The sequence below is a fragment of the Alligator sinensis genome, unplaced genomic scaffold, assembly GCF_000455745.1.
Source record: "Alligator sinensis unplaced genomic scaffold, ASM45574v1 scaffold337_1, whole genome shotgun sequence".
NCBI classification, from domain to species: Eukaryota; Metazoa; Chordata; order Crocodylia; family Alligatoridae; genus Alligator; species Alligator sinensis.
In genome coordinates, this window is record NW_005841927.1 from 885738 (window position 1) to 899577 (window position 13840).

Consider the following 13840-nt stretch of genomic DNA (forward strand, 5'->3'; position numbering starts at 1 on the left):
AGGGGCCGGGGCCGGGAGGGGGGGGGACGGAGCTGTTCTTTCAGCACCAGCCCCCGGGAGCAACGAGCGAGCAGCGGGGGCTGCAGAGCAGCACCAGCCCAGGCACCCAGGCCAACCGCAGATGCTGCGGCTCTGCCCCGGGGGCCAGTGCTCGACAGGGGAGCAGGGCAGCGTGCTCCCCACCCTTTCAAAAAACAAAACAAAACAAAAAAAACCCCAAACCAAACACTGCCTGCTTAGCCATTTTAGGAGGAATCTCTCAGCCAGTGAACAGAAGGCGGAAAAGCGGCCCCGCGGCTGACACCGACATCCCCGTGAAAGGGCCCAAACACCACGGACGTACTTGTACCACGAGAGAAAACATACCGGGGTACCAGACGTGGGTCGGATGCTTCTTAGGGAAACTTGAACAAACATCACACATAGACCTGTGTGTGTACAGTAAGAGAGAGAATACACACATACACACACACGCGAGTTTTATACCATCGCATGTACACAATGGTGTGCATGTACATACACACACACACACACACACACACACGTTTTAAACTATCAATCACACACACACAGAGTTTTATACCATATGTACACAATGGTGTACATGTACATATACATACACACGTGCGCACACAAAATTCTTGTTTTATACTACTTTATATATAGTACTAGATTACACACACACACACACACACACTAAAAAAAAAAATTTATCTATCTATAGCTATATATAGATACAGGCATAAAAAGTGACAACTTCCACCAACTTTTCATTTCACCATGCACTCTTTAAGGACAGTATTCACTACTTATATAAGCGGCAGCAGTGGAAAGTGATTTCTTTACATACATACAGGTAGGACACACACACACACACACACACACACACACACACAATTGAAAAAAGAAATTTATGTTTTCAAGCTAAAGTGAGGGAGGTCACTGTCTGGTGTTTAAAACCCAGAGAAGATGGGTGGAAAAAATAGATAAACTATTAAACTAGATAAACTATTAAAAACAACCTATCTAAATGGTAAGGTTTGAGAGCCGGAGATTATTATTAATTCTAAACGACATGTAAAGTCTGCCGCCTTCCACGCTGAGAAAGAGACAGCGTCACTGAGGCGGGTTTGCTACACTTGCGTGTCCAGGTGTTAGGTACACAGATTCATTCCTCCGAGTCTTAGCAGAATGTTCTCCTCAAGACAACTAGGGTTGTACAAAGCTTTACAGGTCACAGCAGGGCTTCTCAACTACACAACACACCATTCCAGTCACGTGTATCCATCATCTGTCTTCATGGTTTCTATATCACTGTGAAGTTAGGTAAGTTGCACTCTTGCAAAAGACTTGCAGCTTCATTTTCAAACCTTCATTGGAAAGGCACTTTCTAAAAGACAATACTTACAGTCTTTGCCTGCAGTCTCTTCCCATTTCCAGTCTCTTCCTTATCTTAAGAAGCCATATGTCTACTGTTCATGACTGTCCAGCTTTCCACTATAAACCTGAAAATATAATTTATTTGTCCAAAAGTTATATTATTACATAGAACACACTCATTCCCTTTCTTCCTCTCTCTCCTCCACACCCACCCCAACTCCTGAAAGATACAGTGGAGTCGGGCTTCCGTAAATACAGTGCTAGGACTCTACATGCTCCAAAAGAGAGTCCAGAAGAATCCACCTTCCTGAGAATAAGAACCATTTCCACAGAAGACTTCTTAAAACAAAGGGGGAAAAAACCAAACAAACCACAAATGAAATCCAGTTAGATATGGGCATAAAAAAAAGTGACAACTTCCACCACCTTTTCATTTCACCATGCATTCTTTAAGGACAGCATTCGCTACTTACATAAGCGGCGGCACCAGAAAGCAATTTATTCATACATGGTCTTGGAATACCCACAAATTTCTCAGATTAAAAAATAAATCAATCAGCTAATCCTTTCCATTTAACAGGAATAAAGTGGGGAGTTGCACACAGGTTAAGGAACGGCATTTGTTAGATCCTGATGTCATCTTCATTAAGCCGCAGAGAAGAGCTCCATATATTTTAAATGTTGGGCTTATTTTAAAAATGTTTGGTATGAAAATGCTTTATTCATGGTTTGACAACTTAATTATCCTTTTCACAATCATATTCAATGTGCTGAGTTTGCAGCACTTAAGACTTTTAAAATCTGCATTTTCTAGTTTTCATCTGGAGGTAAAAAGGAACACTTTAAAAAACAGCAAGAGCTGGTGAATTTGAGTGTGCCTCAGAAAAATTGCGGAGACATTTTCAAGTTGATTTTGTCCGTAGAAAAGCACAGAAATTAGAGATGGAAAAAAACCAGGAGGTAAACTCATGCATCTCCCTGCCAGAGGAGACCGGAAAACAGGTAATATAGTATCAAACGGAGTCTAGCCCTTATCAAACTACTTCTCAGCCACCTAAAATCTCTCTGCTGAAATTTAGTACATCGCCTCTAAACTGAGGTGGTTTCAGGGACTGCTCTCTTGAACCAAAAGCATCGTGACCTGAGGCTGTGTTTGCTCTCAGGAGCTGAATGGAAATAGTTTTAAATGATTTAGTGTATGATAAGCATCTCTCTGGCTTTAGAGACATTCTCTCTGCAACAATTTTCTTTTGTTACAGATCAGATTCCTACCCAGTCTCGCCCTCCCTTACCCTTGACCCTTATCCCAATCTCCTCCAAAACCAGCGTTGTGCCCAAGATGAACCCTTGCTTGCTTAGGCACTGCTGAGAGGATGGTAGAACAAGACTGTGAAGAGGTGCTGCTTATTTTCCTCTTTGCAATATGGTTGTGGCAACCTACATTTTGCTACAGCTTTTCAGAAACTGGTAGTGAGTATATCAAGAACTGGCAAAAATGCAAGGAGGGGAAATAAAGGGAAAAAAAATTACAAGGAACTGGCTTGTGGATGATCTTTCCCATAACTTGGCATGTTCCTCTTCTATGTTGTAAATTATGTTCTCTACCCAGAATAGGAATAGCACATCTCATTTAAAGAGCTGGTCATCTATATTGTTACTAACTAGATGGATGTTTCACAGAAAGATCTGTCATTGCAAAGTGACATTAGGAGCTGACACACAGGCCCAGGGCAGGTTTCACAAAAAAAAGCCAAAAAACTGCTCTACCTCAGCCAATTCATGAGGGGGGCTAACAGAGTTGGAAATTAGGTCTGGTCATCTTCTCATCACAAAAATGTCCACAGCTGCAAAGTGCTAGGCAGCAGAAACAATATAGCCTGGCATGTATTCCTTTCTCCATCTTTAGTGGCAGGGAGGGAAGACATCTAGACATGCTACCTTCCTCAGTGGCACCCACAGAGCAAGAACACTTCAGAGTACTCTGCTTCCTGCGCTTTAGGGAGTGCCACTGGGGTTGTAAAATATTGAAACAGTCCTACATGACCACAGTGGAACCACATCCTCTGGGTGGCGAGTGGGTTACTGCTAACCTTGTTGCCATTCCCTCTCACAAGGTCTGCCCAACATGTAGATCATGCAGACACTGTCACTGTACACAGTCTTTTAAGGACGTCCATTTTTTTGTGCTCTAGAGCCTCCAGAAAGCCCTGGATCCTCTCTTCCCGCAGGGCAGTGTGTTTCTGCAAGAGGATTCGTCGGCGCTGAGAATCTCCACGGGATGCAGCCCCTTCCTGTTGCAGCTCCTTTGTCACACAAGCCTGGTCCCTTTCCAGCTGCTGCCGTGTCTTTTCCTCCATGTACAAGTCTCTGGCTTTCTAAAGTGAAAAGCAGCAGTGTTAACATTTTACTGGTCCTTTAGGTCATCCCTATTCTCGTGATGCCCAGACATACAGCACAGGTTGCAGCAGAAATAAGCCTCTGCTTACTTAGCCATCAATCTGTAGATTAAATTACAAATAAGCCATGTGTGAATCTCCTGTACTTTTATGCAGAATCTTGACTGGCAGGTGAACGTGCTGGGAAATCTTTGCAGAACCCCTCGCTAAGACACAGGTCTGACAATAGTATTGACTAGCAGTTAAATTAAAAAAAGCTCTGACCAACAGTGGTAGAAACTCAGGTGCCTAAGCCACAGGCTTAAAACAGAGATTTCAAGCTACAAAACGTATGTGCAAGTGATTCTTATCTGAGCCATCTCAGAATCGTTGTGACTCGTTCACACAGTAGGGCAGAGGTGGTGTTATTAAGATTCAGAGCAATGATTTAAAGGGAATTCTGTCACCAAATGGCCAGCTGCCTGTGCCAGTTTGCTTCACCAGAAACTAAAAACATCTGTTTAAGACTCAGCTTGATGGGCTATGGAAAAGTACCTTCTAGTAGCACACTTAACTATTAAGAATAGAAATGTTCCAGTAGAATAGTAATTTTGTGCTGCAGCAAGGAACCCATTTGGAAGTCTGCAGTCCTGATGCCTTTGAACACTCGAAAACTGTGCTGATGGAGATGGTGGGTTTATAATGGTCTCTTCGACATTATCCACAAAAAGCAAGCGTATTTTTAGGAACACATTTTTAACTGTTGCAGCTGAGATGCTAACCTGTCCAACACGAGCCTGCTACCCTTTTAAAACAAGCATCAAGACAGAAACAAGAACCCTAACTGTGAACTTCCCCCCAACTTACTGCAATGAGTCTGAATATATTCAAAATGCCAGGCCTGTTAACTCTCTCACTGCTGGTGGCATGAGCAGAAGTGATCCTGTTGAGAGGAGGTTCCCCAAGCTGAATGCTGTGGGCTTGAAATATACAGACAACCACATTTCAGCACAGGATTCCTCTCCCTGGACAGGATGATACAGTCTTTACCATGAACAACCTGGTATTTCACTCTAAGTGACTTACTGACCGCAAGCTTTCTAATTAATGCCACTGCAATCTTCAGAGCTTGCTATAAAGTCACTCAGGTTCTAGTTGCCTTGGCACTGCACCCCTCAGCTAGGTGCTAACTATGAGCTTTTCTTTTGAAGTGTAAGCCCCCCATATGGCTTTAAACTAAGATCACAGGGGGATGAGGAAACATTAACTGGAGCCTACCCGGGGACCAATATACAGGAAAGCTCCATCGACAATGAAACCAAGCAAGCCGCTCTTATGGGAGTTGAGAAAACAGCTCCCCTTCAATCCAACAAGTGGCCAGTGACCTCAGTAGAAGGACTTAGATGCCTGCACCCCAACGCCAGAAGCATGGGGAACAAGCAGAAGGCATTAGTCCTTCTGCTTTCCACTGGGCACTACGATCTAGTAGGGATCACAGAGACCTGTTGGGACTCCTCTCATGACTGGAGCATAGCCATAAAGGGCTAGGTCCTTCATAGAAGAGATCGGGTAGGGAAGAGAGGTGGGGGTGCTGCCCTCTATGTGAAGGAGCAGTACACTTCCCTACAGGCTGATGTTGGCCCCAAAAAAGAATAGCTTGAAACCCTCTGGGTCAAGCTCTGGGGGAGGCGCGGCAAGAGAGACCCGACTGTAGGTGTAGACTACAGGCCGCCTAACCAAGAGGAGGAACTTGATCTAGCGTTCGCCCACGAACTAATGGAGGCCGCGCGTGCAGAGGACATGGTCATCACCTTACCCAGACATCTCCTGGGAGGAGTGCTCGGCTAGCTCGGATCGATCACGATTCTTCCTGAACAGCACCGAAGCGTGTTTTTTGACTCAGGAGGTGCACAGGCCAACTAGAGGCAATGCAGTTCTTGACCTGGTCCTGTCCAAAGGGGATGACCTGGTGACCAACTTAAACATAGAGGGCAGCCTAGGCGATAGAGACCATGAAATCATTATGTTCACGGTCTGCTGCAAGACTGACAAAACAGATACCAAGCTTGAAGTCTTAGACTTCAAAAATGCAAATCTGAATGAGCTCAGGTCACTAGAAGAGATTGCCCTGAGAGGCCAAGAAGCACAAGTAAAGGGAACACGAAAAGAATGGTCATTCCTTATGGATATAATCCATAAGGCTCAGAGAAAAGCCATTCCCTTACGGAGAAAAAGTAGCAGAAGAGTCAAAACCCCTCTTGGCTAAGCAGGGAAGTTGCAGCCCTCCTACAGAAAAAGAAAGAGACGTACAAACAATGGAAGCTGGGACAGACTCTCAGGAAGACTACTTGACAATGGCCTGCACCTGTAGAAAACAGATTAGGCAAGCTAAGGCAGAAACCGAACTAAAACTAGCTGCAAGAATCAATGACAACAAGAAGTCCTTCTTTAGCTACACAGGGAGTAAAAGGAAAGCTAATGGGAGTGTGGGGCCGCTGCTCAATACCTCAGGATACCTGGTCGCTACCACTCAGGAAAAGACAGAACTCCTAAATTACTACTTTGCCTTGGACTTTCACAAGACTAAGGGGAACAACATGTCAGGTGGGGCACAGAATGAGCAGGGCGGGATTGACACTGTTCCCACCACTGCCACAGAACTGGTGTATGATCAGTTAAAGAACTTAGACATATATAAATCAGCAGGACCGGATTAACTCCACCCAAGAGTGCTGCAAGAGTTGGCCAAAGTAATTGCAGAGCTCCTGGCAAAGGTCTTTAAAAAGTCATGGGCCTCTGGAGAAATCTCAGAGGACTGGAAGAGGGCCAATGTTGTGCCTATCTTCACGAAGGGGAAGTGTGAAGAACCAGGAAACTACAGGCCAATTAGCTTCACTTCTGTTTAGGGAAAATCCTAGAAACATTCAAAGAGGCTATATGTGACAAACTTGCAGAAGGCACGATACTGAACGACAGCCAGCATGGCTTCCTTGCAGGCAGGTCTTGTCTGACCAACCTCACTCTTTCTATGATCAGGTGACTTGTCACCTGGATGAGAGAAAAGCAGCTGACATCATATACCTCAACTTCCAGAAAGCCTTTGACCTGGTATCCCACGAGGTACTATATCAGAAAACTGGAAGATAATTGGGCTCAACCATGGGATCAAGTGGGTGCGAAACTGGTTGCAGGGTAGGACACAAAGTCCAAATGAATGGATCGGTGTCGTCCTGGTGAGATGTGGGCATCGGTGTACCCCAGGGGTTGGTAGTTGGCCCAGTGCCGTTCAATATCTTCATCAACAACCTGGATGAGGGGGTGAAATGCCCATTGGCCAAGTTCGTGGATGACACCCAGATACGGGGTTGTGCGGACACACCTGCAGATAGGCTGCAGATACAAGCAGACTTAGACAGGCTGGCACGTTGGGCAGAACGGAACCAGATGAGGCTCAACGTAGAGAAATGCAAAGTGCTGCATCTGGGAAGGAAGACCCCAGCCCACCTACAGGCTGGGCATCGCTAACCTGCCCAGCACTACAAACGAAAGGGATCTGGGGGTAACAACAGACCCCAGCATGAGTATGAGCTGGCAATGCGATGCAGTAGCCGCTAGGGCCAATAAATCTCTGGCATGCATCAATCGATGCATCTCCAGTCAATCCAAAGAAGTGATTCTCCCACTTTACTCAACATTGGTGCGGCCGCAGCTGGAGTAGTGTCTCCACACTTTAACAAGAACGTGCTAAAGCTCGAGAGGGTCCAGAGAAGGGCCACCCACATGATCAGGGACTTGCATGGCAAGCCATACGAGGAGAGGCTGAGGGATCTCGGACTCTTCAGCCTAAAGAAAAGAAGGCTGAGAGGGGACCTGATTGCAGCTTACCGCTATATCAGAAGTGTATATCAGGGGCTCGGTGAACCACAGTTCACCAGGGCGCCCTGGGGGAAAACTAGAAACAATGGCCACAAACTCCTGGAAAACAGTGTCAGGCTGAACATTAGGAAAAACTTCTTTACAACTAGGGCGTCCAGACTATAGAACAAACTCCCCCCCAGTGGTGGTGCAATCATCTACCCTACAGGTCTTCAAGAGAAGACTGGACGGACAGCTGGCTGGGGTCGTCTGACCCCAGATGTCTTTCTTGCTCATGCCGGGGGCTGGACCCGATGATCCTTTGGGGTCCCTTCCAGCCCTATGATTCTATGATTCATAGTGCAATGAATGGGGTACTCTACAGCCTCATGCTTCACCATCTAGGATTAGACCACCCCAGGCTCTACAAGGCTGGAAGGGCAAATGACAAAAATAAAGCAGCTGGGTCCTAGCAGAGGCAGAGGGGCAAAGAGGAGAGAAAAGAAGAATACATCTAAAGAAAAAGTGCCCTGAATATACATCCCCCTTCTGCTAGCTGTAAAATCTTCAATTTCACCAGCTCCTCCATGCTTCCACAGTCTCCAATTATAGCCCTCTAAAACGCAGAAACCTTCTTCCCAAAGTAGACTTCTGACTAGACCCTAATATATAACTCCTGCCTTGCGGGTTAAGGCAAGCCACCAAACATTATTACATCCCCACTGGCAAGCCTCCATCTCCACAAAGCATCTGGACACTTTCTGTGGTAAGGGACTCCAAGAATTCAACTCCTTCCTAAGATTAGCAGTTCCTTTATAATGATGTGTTCCCGTGCCTGACTTGTCTGCACACCCAGCAGTATGTGCAGCCCCAGATGCCTTGTGTAGAGAAAGCTGGCCTTGAAAACTGAATTAGTTTTACATAACTGTACAGGACACTAACCCAAGATTAAGAGCAGCTGTTAAATAACCTTGGTTATTAAGGCAATAGTAAAGACAATGGAAATTAGAACAAGTGATGGTGCTGTCAACTGAGGAAGGTGGAGTTCTTGCAAAGCTTGATGCAGATGCAGTAGTTGATTTTAACTAGAGATTTTTTCCTGACAAGGACAATATTGGTTAACAACGCATAAGAACACAAATCAAGTAAATCCAAGGAGAAATCCACACAGGCTTTGGATAAAATCTAACACTCTTCAGCAAAAACTCCCTTGCTGATTTCCAATTGTTGCACAATACCTTAGTCTTAATATGCCCAGGTCTAACAAATTAAGGTGTTAACTACTAGCTTCAAGCTGCAGGCAGTTTCACTGTTTTACTAATCCATACTTGACAGCTACTAACACTGCGGGAAATCCCCCTCCCCCCCACACCTGAAGGCAGGAAGACAACTAGTTGACATGGATCCACTTACAATATTTTTTAGTATTCCAAGTAACTGAAAAGGGCCTGGATAAAAATGCTCCAAGAAAACTGGAAATATATATGATTAAAACCATGATGACAGGGTTAATTACAAGCAGGTGACATTTTAGCTAGACTAAGAAACATTGTAATCAAATACTGTCATACCACCAACTCAGGGATTAGGACATTTTGTTTTAGTTACTTATGCATTTTCCATCACCAAATCGTATCTCAACTCAAATTCTATCAATGCATTACAGAGACTTTTCACTTTCTAATTATTATGGAAGAAGATGGAACAGTCACGTGCTATCCAACATCCCAAAGTCGAGGAACACTTCTGTTAACAATTCCGTTGCTGATCTTTTTACCAAACTGCATTTGAAGGTCTTGTTGCGCTTCAGACTGAACATGCTAATGACCTGAATGGGGCAGTTCCTCAGCTCTCCAGACTGTAATTTTTGTCAGACAACTAGAACTGAATTGAGCCAAACCAGCATGGCTTCAACTTTGAGTGTATCTACATATGCGTTTTAACGCACATTAAAGCATCACTAAAAAAGTGCTCTTTAGTTAATGTGCATTAAGACAGACCAATGCGCATTTTCCTAGTACTCACGATGGAGGTACTAGATTGAATGCACATTAACTAAAGTGCATTAATGCACGTGTAGATGCGCTGTTGTCATGATGTTGGCTAGGCACAGTTTTGCAAGACATTCTGCCAAAACTGACGTGTCCACCAAAGGGTTACTGGCATGGAGTATTACTATGACACTTCCAGTATGACCCATCATCGAAACAAGATCTTCCAACTAGATACAACACTGGTTTATGCAAACACAATTATAAAGTATGGCTGGGAACATTAGAGTAAGCCATGCTCACCTGGCTTCTAGCATGTTACTGGGCAGCTGTATAGACAACATATGTTGCTCTAGATTTTTTCTCTCTAGTGCACTTACCTTTAAGGCACTGTAGTTCATTTGGAACTGAAGGATAGCCTCAAACAAGCTCCAGAAGGTATATTCTGGCCACAATACCGGCTGAAATGCCAGGCATGAATGGGTTGCCTGCAGAAAGCAAGATTACCAAAAATTTAATAACCTAAGGAAGAAAGACACACCAAGATGTGGCTCTGCAATCATAATCTAAGCTGGACCTGCCCAAGCAGGGGCTTATTGGACCCTGGTTCAATTCAAACCAAAATAGCCAGGGAAATCAGAGTCAATACAATCCTGTTTCCAGTTTTGAGATTTCAAGAATTCTCCATCGCTAGTAAGATACACAGGTAGGGTTAGACTCAATGTTATCTAGTTTGTCTCTGGACTATTCTAAGATAACAGCTATACAGGAAAACCTGTAGCAGCACCAGACTCCTGAAGCCTGCACTTGGAAAATATGACGGACTCTACACGAGGGTCATTTTTCACAAGACGTTTTGTGATATTCCTAGCTATCCACTCATCATTTATTCTGTATATTGAATATGAGAGTCCCAATACAGTGGCAGTATAATGGACCTGGGAACCAGGAGCTCAGGTTAAACCTTGGTTTTGTCATCAACAATAATGTTGTTTAACCTCTCTGCCATGTTTTCTGCAAAATATGGATGAGGCTTATTTCTCCAGATCACCCTAATGGCCATAAATTCTTTGAAGGTTTTAACCTCTATGTCAAATCCTAAGCATTTAAATATTTCCTTTTGTTGCACTGACACAAACATGTTTTAAAAGACACTTCCTTCTGACACTGCACAATAAGCTTTGCCAGCATCAGGATAACTGCTTCTTTGGGGCTGTCTAGCTGTACAGGAGATGCTGATAATAATACACACAAGCCCTCAGCCCAACTTGGTAGCTTCTCCAGAATGTCTGGTCCATTTCTTGGCCATTTCTCCCATTCTCCAACATAAGCAGGAGATTGAACTAATTCCTTGTACTACTGCAGACACACGGCAGAGAAGTACCTGTCAGAAATATATTTCTGGGCAGTAACTAGAACTTTGGAAAGGGAAAGGAGAGTAATCCAGTAGCAAGTCACAATTTATTAGAGAAGAGCTACAAACCTGTTTGCACAGCTGACAACAGGGACTTTTAATGTTTACAAACTATAAATGATCTGGACCGAAGGAACACACAACAAATGTAAGTGAAAGCAGTTTGATTCCAACATCCCTTTGCACTGTTTGCAGCCCACACTTTATAGTACTGCCCTAGTATATTAGTAAGTAAAAAAATGTGAAATTGGACTTTATCAGATTAAACCTCATGAGACTTACTGCGTATGATTTAGTTTAATAAAAGGTGAATAATGTCCCTTTAAAGTTTTCCTCCAAAATATTCCTAGCTGATAGATGTCACATGTGAACCCTGGATGTTAGGGAAGGAATGCTGCTGACTGATTAAATACCAGGACCTAACACAACACAACACAACAACAAACCTTTGATGACATAAATGAGAGAATATGAGCAAGGGAAGAAAAAAGTGCGAACTGGCTGCTTCATCAGATTGAGAAGCAGACTGTGTTTGTTTTCTCCTATTTTAATGCTTTCAGAACAATAATTTGCACACTTGGACACAATTTGGGGAAAGAAAGTTAGGAAATCTGGAAAGACCACAAGAATAAGGACCACAGGAGCCACAGCCCATCCAACATATTACCAAGATGTGCCAAGTTCCAAGGATATTCTGAAGGGGGCCCCCAAGGCCCAGAAGAACTTCATTGTGCCTGAAAATATTCTACGCTTGCATAAGACAAAGCTATTACCTACCTGCCAGAGCAAGAAGTCACTAAGCCGGATTTCCCCAGAGGTTCGAATCAGGAGGTCTGGGTCAGGGGAGTTGCTCGTGTAGAGACACTTATCAAGCAATGACTCCGAGACATCGCTAAAACAGACAAACACATTCCATTAATCACAAGTTGATGGGATGACATCATGTGATCAGCTGCAAAAGCCTATGCTGTTCTGGCCCTAAAAACCTCTCCTATGTGCTCTATAAAATAGTCCAGAATTGTGTCAACAAACATTATACATCTCCACTTATAGCACAGACAGCAGCGGCACACACTTTGAAACTCCCTCCTCCACCCTGGATGGAGCCATCTCCACAGTACATTTGTGGTTTGACTTCATAGCTAGCTACAGAGAAGCCTGTTGCAAATGCAGACTGGAAGCCATAAACACAAATGCAATTCAGGCACTCTGGTTTATTTCCTACTCGGGCCTCTAAGCCAAACTCATTATCATGGCACTTGGGGCCAGCAAAAGGCATATCATCATAAGGACATTTGGTTGCTGGTGAACCTCTGGAACTAGTGAATGGTATGTGCGCCATCCTCACGACCAATGGAAGTAAAAAAAAAAATTGTGACAGTTCTGGATAAGATGTGCAAAGAATTATCCCTTATTGTACCACTTTAGTCTGGTCAGTCAGCTACATACCAAATCAACCCACTGTGGGCCTACTGTCACTTTGAAAAGGCACTTACAGATGTATTTGGTTAAAGAGTAACAACTAGTGTTTTATGGAGCCATATATACCAATAAAATAGGGGACTGCTTTAGTGTTCCTGGTTGGGTATACTTTTAGCTTGGCCAAGCAAAGTAAAACCTCAGACGTTACAAATATAAAACAGGTTTCAGCTACTTGAGGGCACCCACATGGCAAAACTGTCTCCTTCACAACTTTACTTGTCATTTAACAGTTTGATTTTCAAGTAATTGTCCCCCCAAAAAGGCTCAGGACAGCTTACAGTAGAAACCAGTCATAAAAAACTAGCTAAAATAAATAACACAATTCCTTAGACAATACCCTGGGACTTAACCCCCAGCTGCTAAAGGCCTGCCCACATGCTAATACTGCTTCTGAAAGATGTCCAGGCTCCGGCCCTGGTGGTCCTCAAGGGGGAAGGCGTTCCAAAGCTAAGGAGCAATGGCTGAGAACAACCTCCCATGTGTTTTTGCTAAGAAAACTTGAAAAGCAGATGGAATTCTGAAGTGATGAGGTCCCAGCAACCCATCCTTGTCAAAAGGTGGGTTCCTACATTCTGCACCAGCTGCAGCTTCCAGATGGTCATTGAGGGCAGCTCTGGAGCACACTGCAGTAATCTAACCTTGAGGTTAAGGAAAGCATGGATACCGGTGGCCGGATCCAAATCTGAAATAAAGGGTCACAGTCTTCCCACCAGATGGGGATGGTGAAAGGTGCTTCTAACCACTGCTACCACCTGAGAATCCAGGTGAGGCAAAGGATCCACAAGCACCCTACAGCTGCAGACCCGAGTAACAGGGGGAGGATGCACCCCATGAATGATAGGTGGCACATCTACAGGCTAGGGAAGCCTCTGAAAGAAATTAGGGTCTGTAGTATTAACAGAATGGATTGAAAAGGGCAGGGGGAGAAAAAAAAAAGTCTGTCTCAATGTTAAGAAAATGTTTAATACAATTTGGGTTGTGTTTTTATAAAGTACACTGCTGGGTAGCCAGTGTATGACCAGCCGGTTCTCTGCACAACTCTTGTGGGTGCTCCACGGACTAGTTTTAGAATCACATTCAGCATGTTTTAAATTGCAGGCCATGCCCCGCCCAACTTTGTGTTTAGCACTGGTGGAGGGACAGGAGTGACTACTGTTTAACAGATCTTGCTTCTGTATTCTTTGATACCAAGTGCAGAATTTTTCACCTTAAAATCTTTTGCTTAAAAGCAGTTGTGCTTCCCCACTTTTATTCATACCACTGTTTAAATGAGGAAAACTATTGCAAATTTTAAAGCAAGAACTCTTATACCATCCTGCTCACAAGAGATTGCACAGGAATGC

General features: G+C 44.1%; 1 protein-coding gene across 6 annotated transcripts in view; it reads right to left on the reverse strand.

Moving 5' to 3' along the window:
- Positions 1–2081: 2081 nt before the first annotated feature.
- The window catches only part of DHDDS (dehydrodolichyl diphosphate synthase subunit), a 17751-nt gene continuing 5992 nt past the window's right edge, over positions 2082–13840 (reverse strand). For 5 of the 6 annotated variants that reach the window (XM_006019253.3, XM_006019252.3, XM_025198711.1 and 2 more), the window contains 3 exons: positions 11793–11907; positions 9982–10089; positions 3513–3755 (listed from right to left, as the gene is read on the reverse strand). In XM_006019253.3, the coding sequence (XP_006019315.1) occupies positions 3513–3755; positions 9982–10089; positions 11793–11907 (466 nt within the window). Of the gene's footprint in view, positions 3756–9981; positions 10090–11792; positions 11908–13840 lie in introns of all 6 variants that reach the window. The other variant, XM_025198712.1, reaches the window with a different exon arrangement.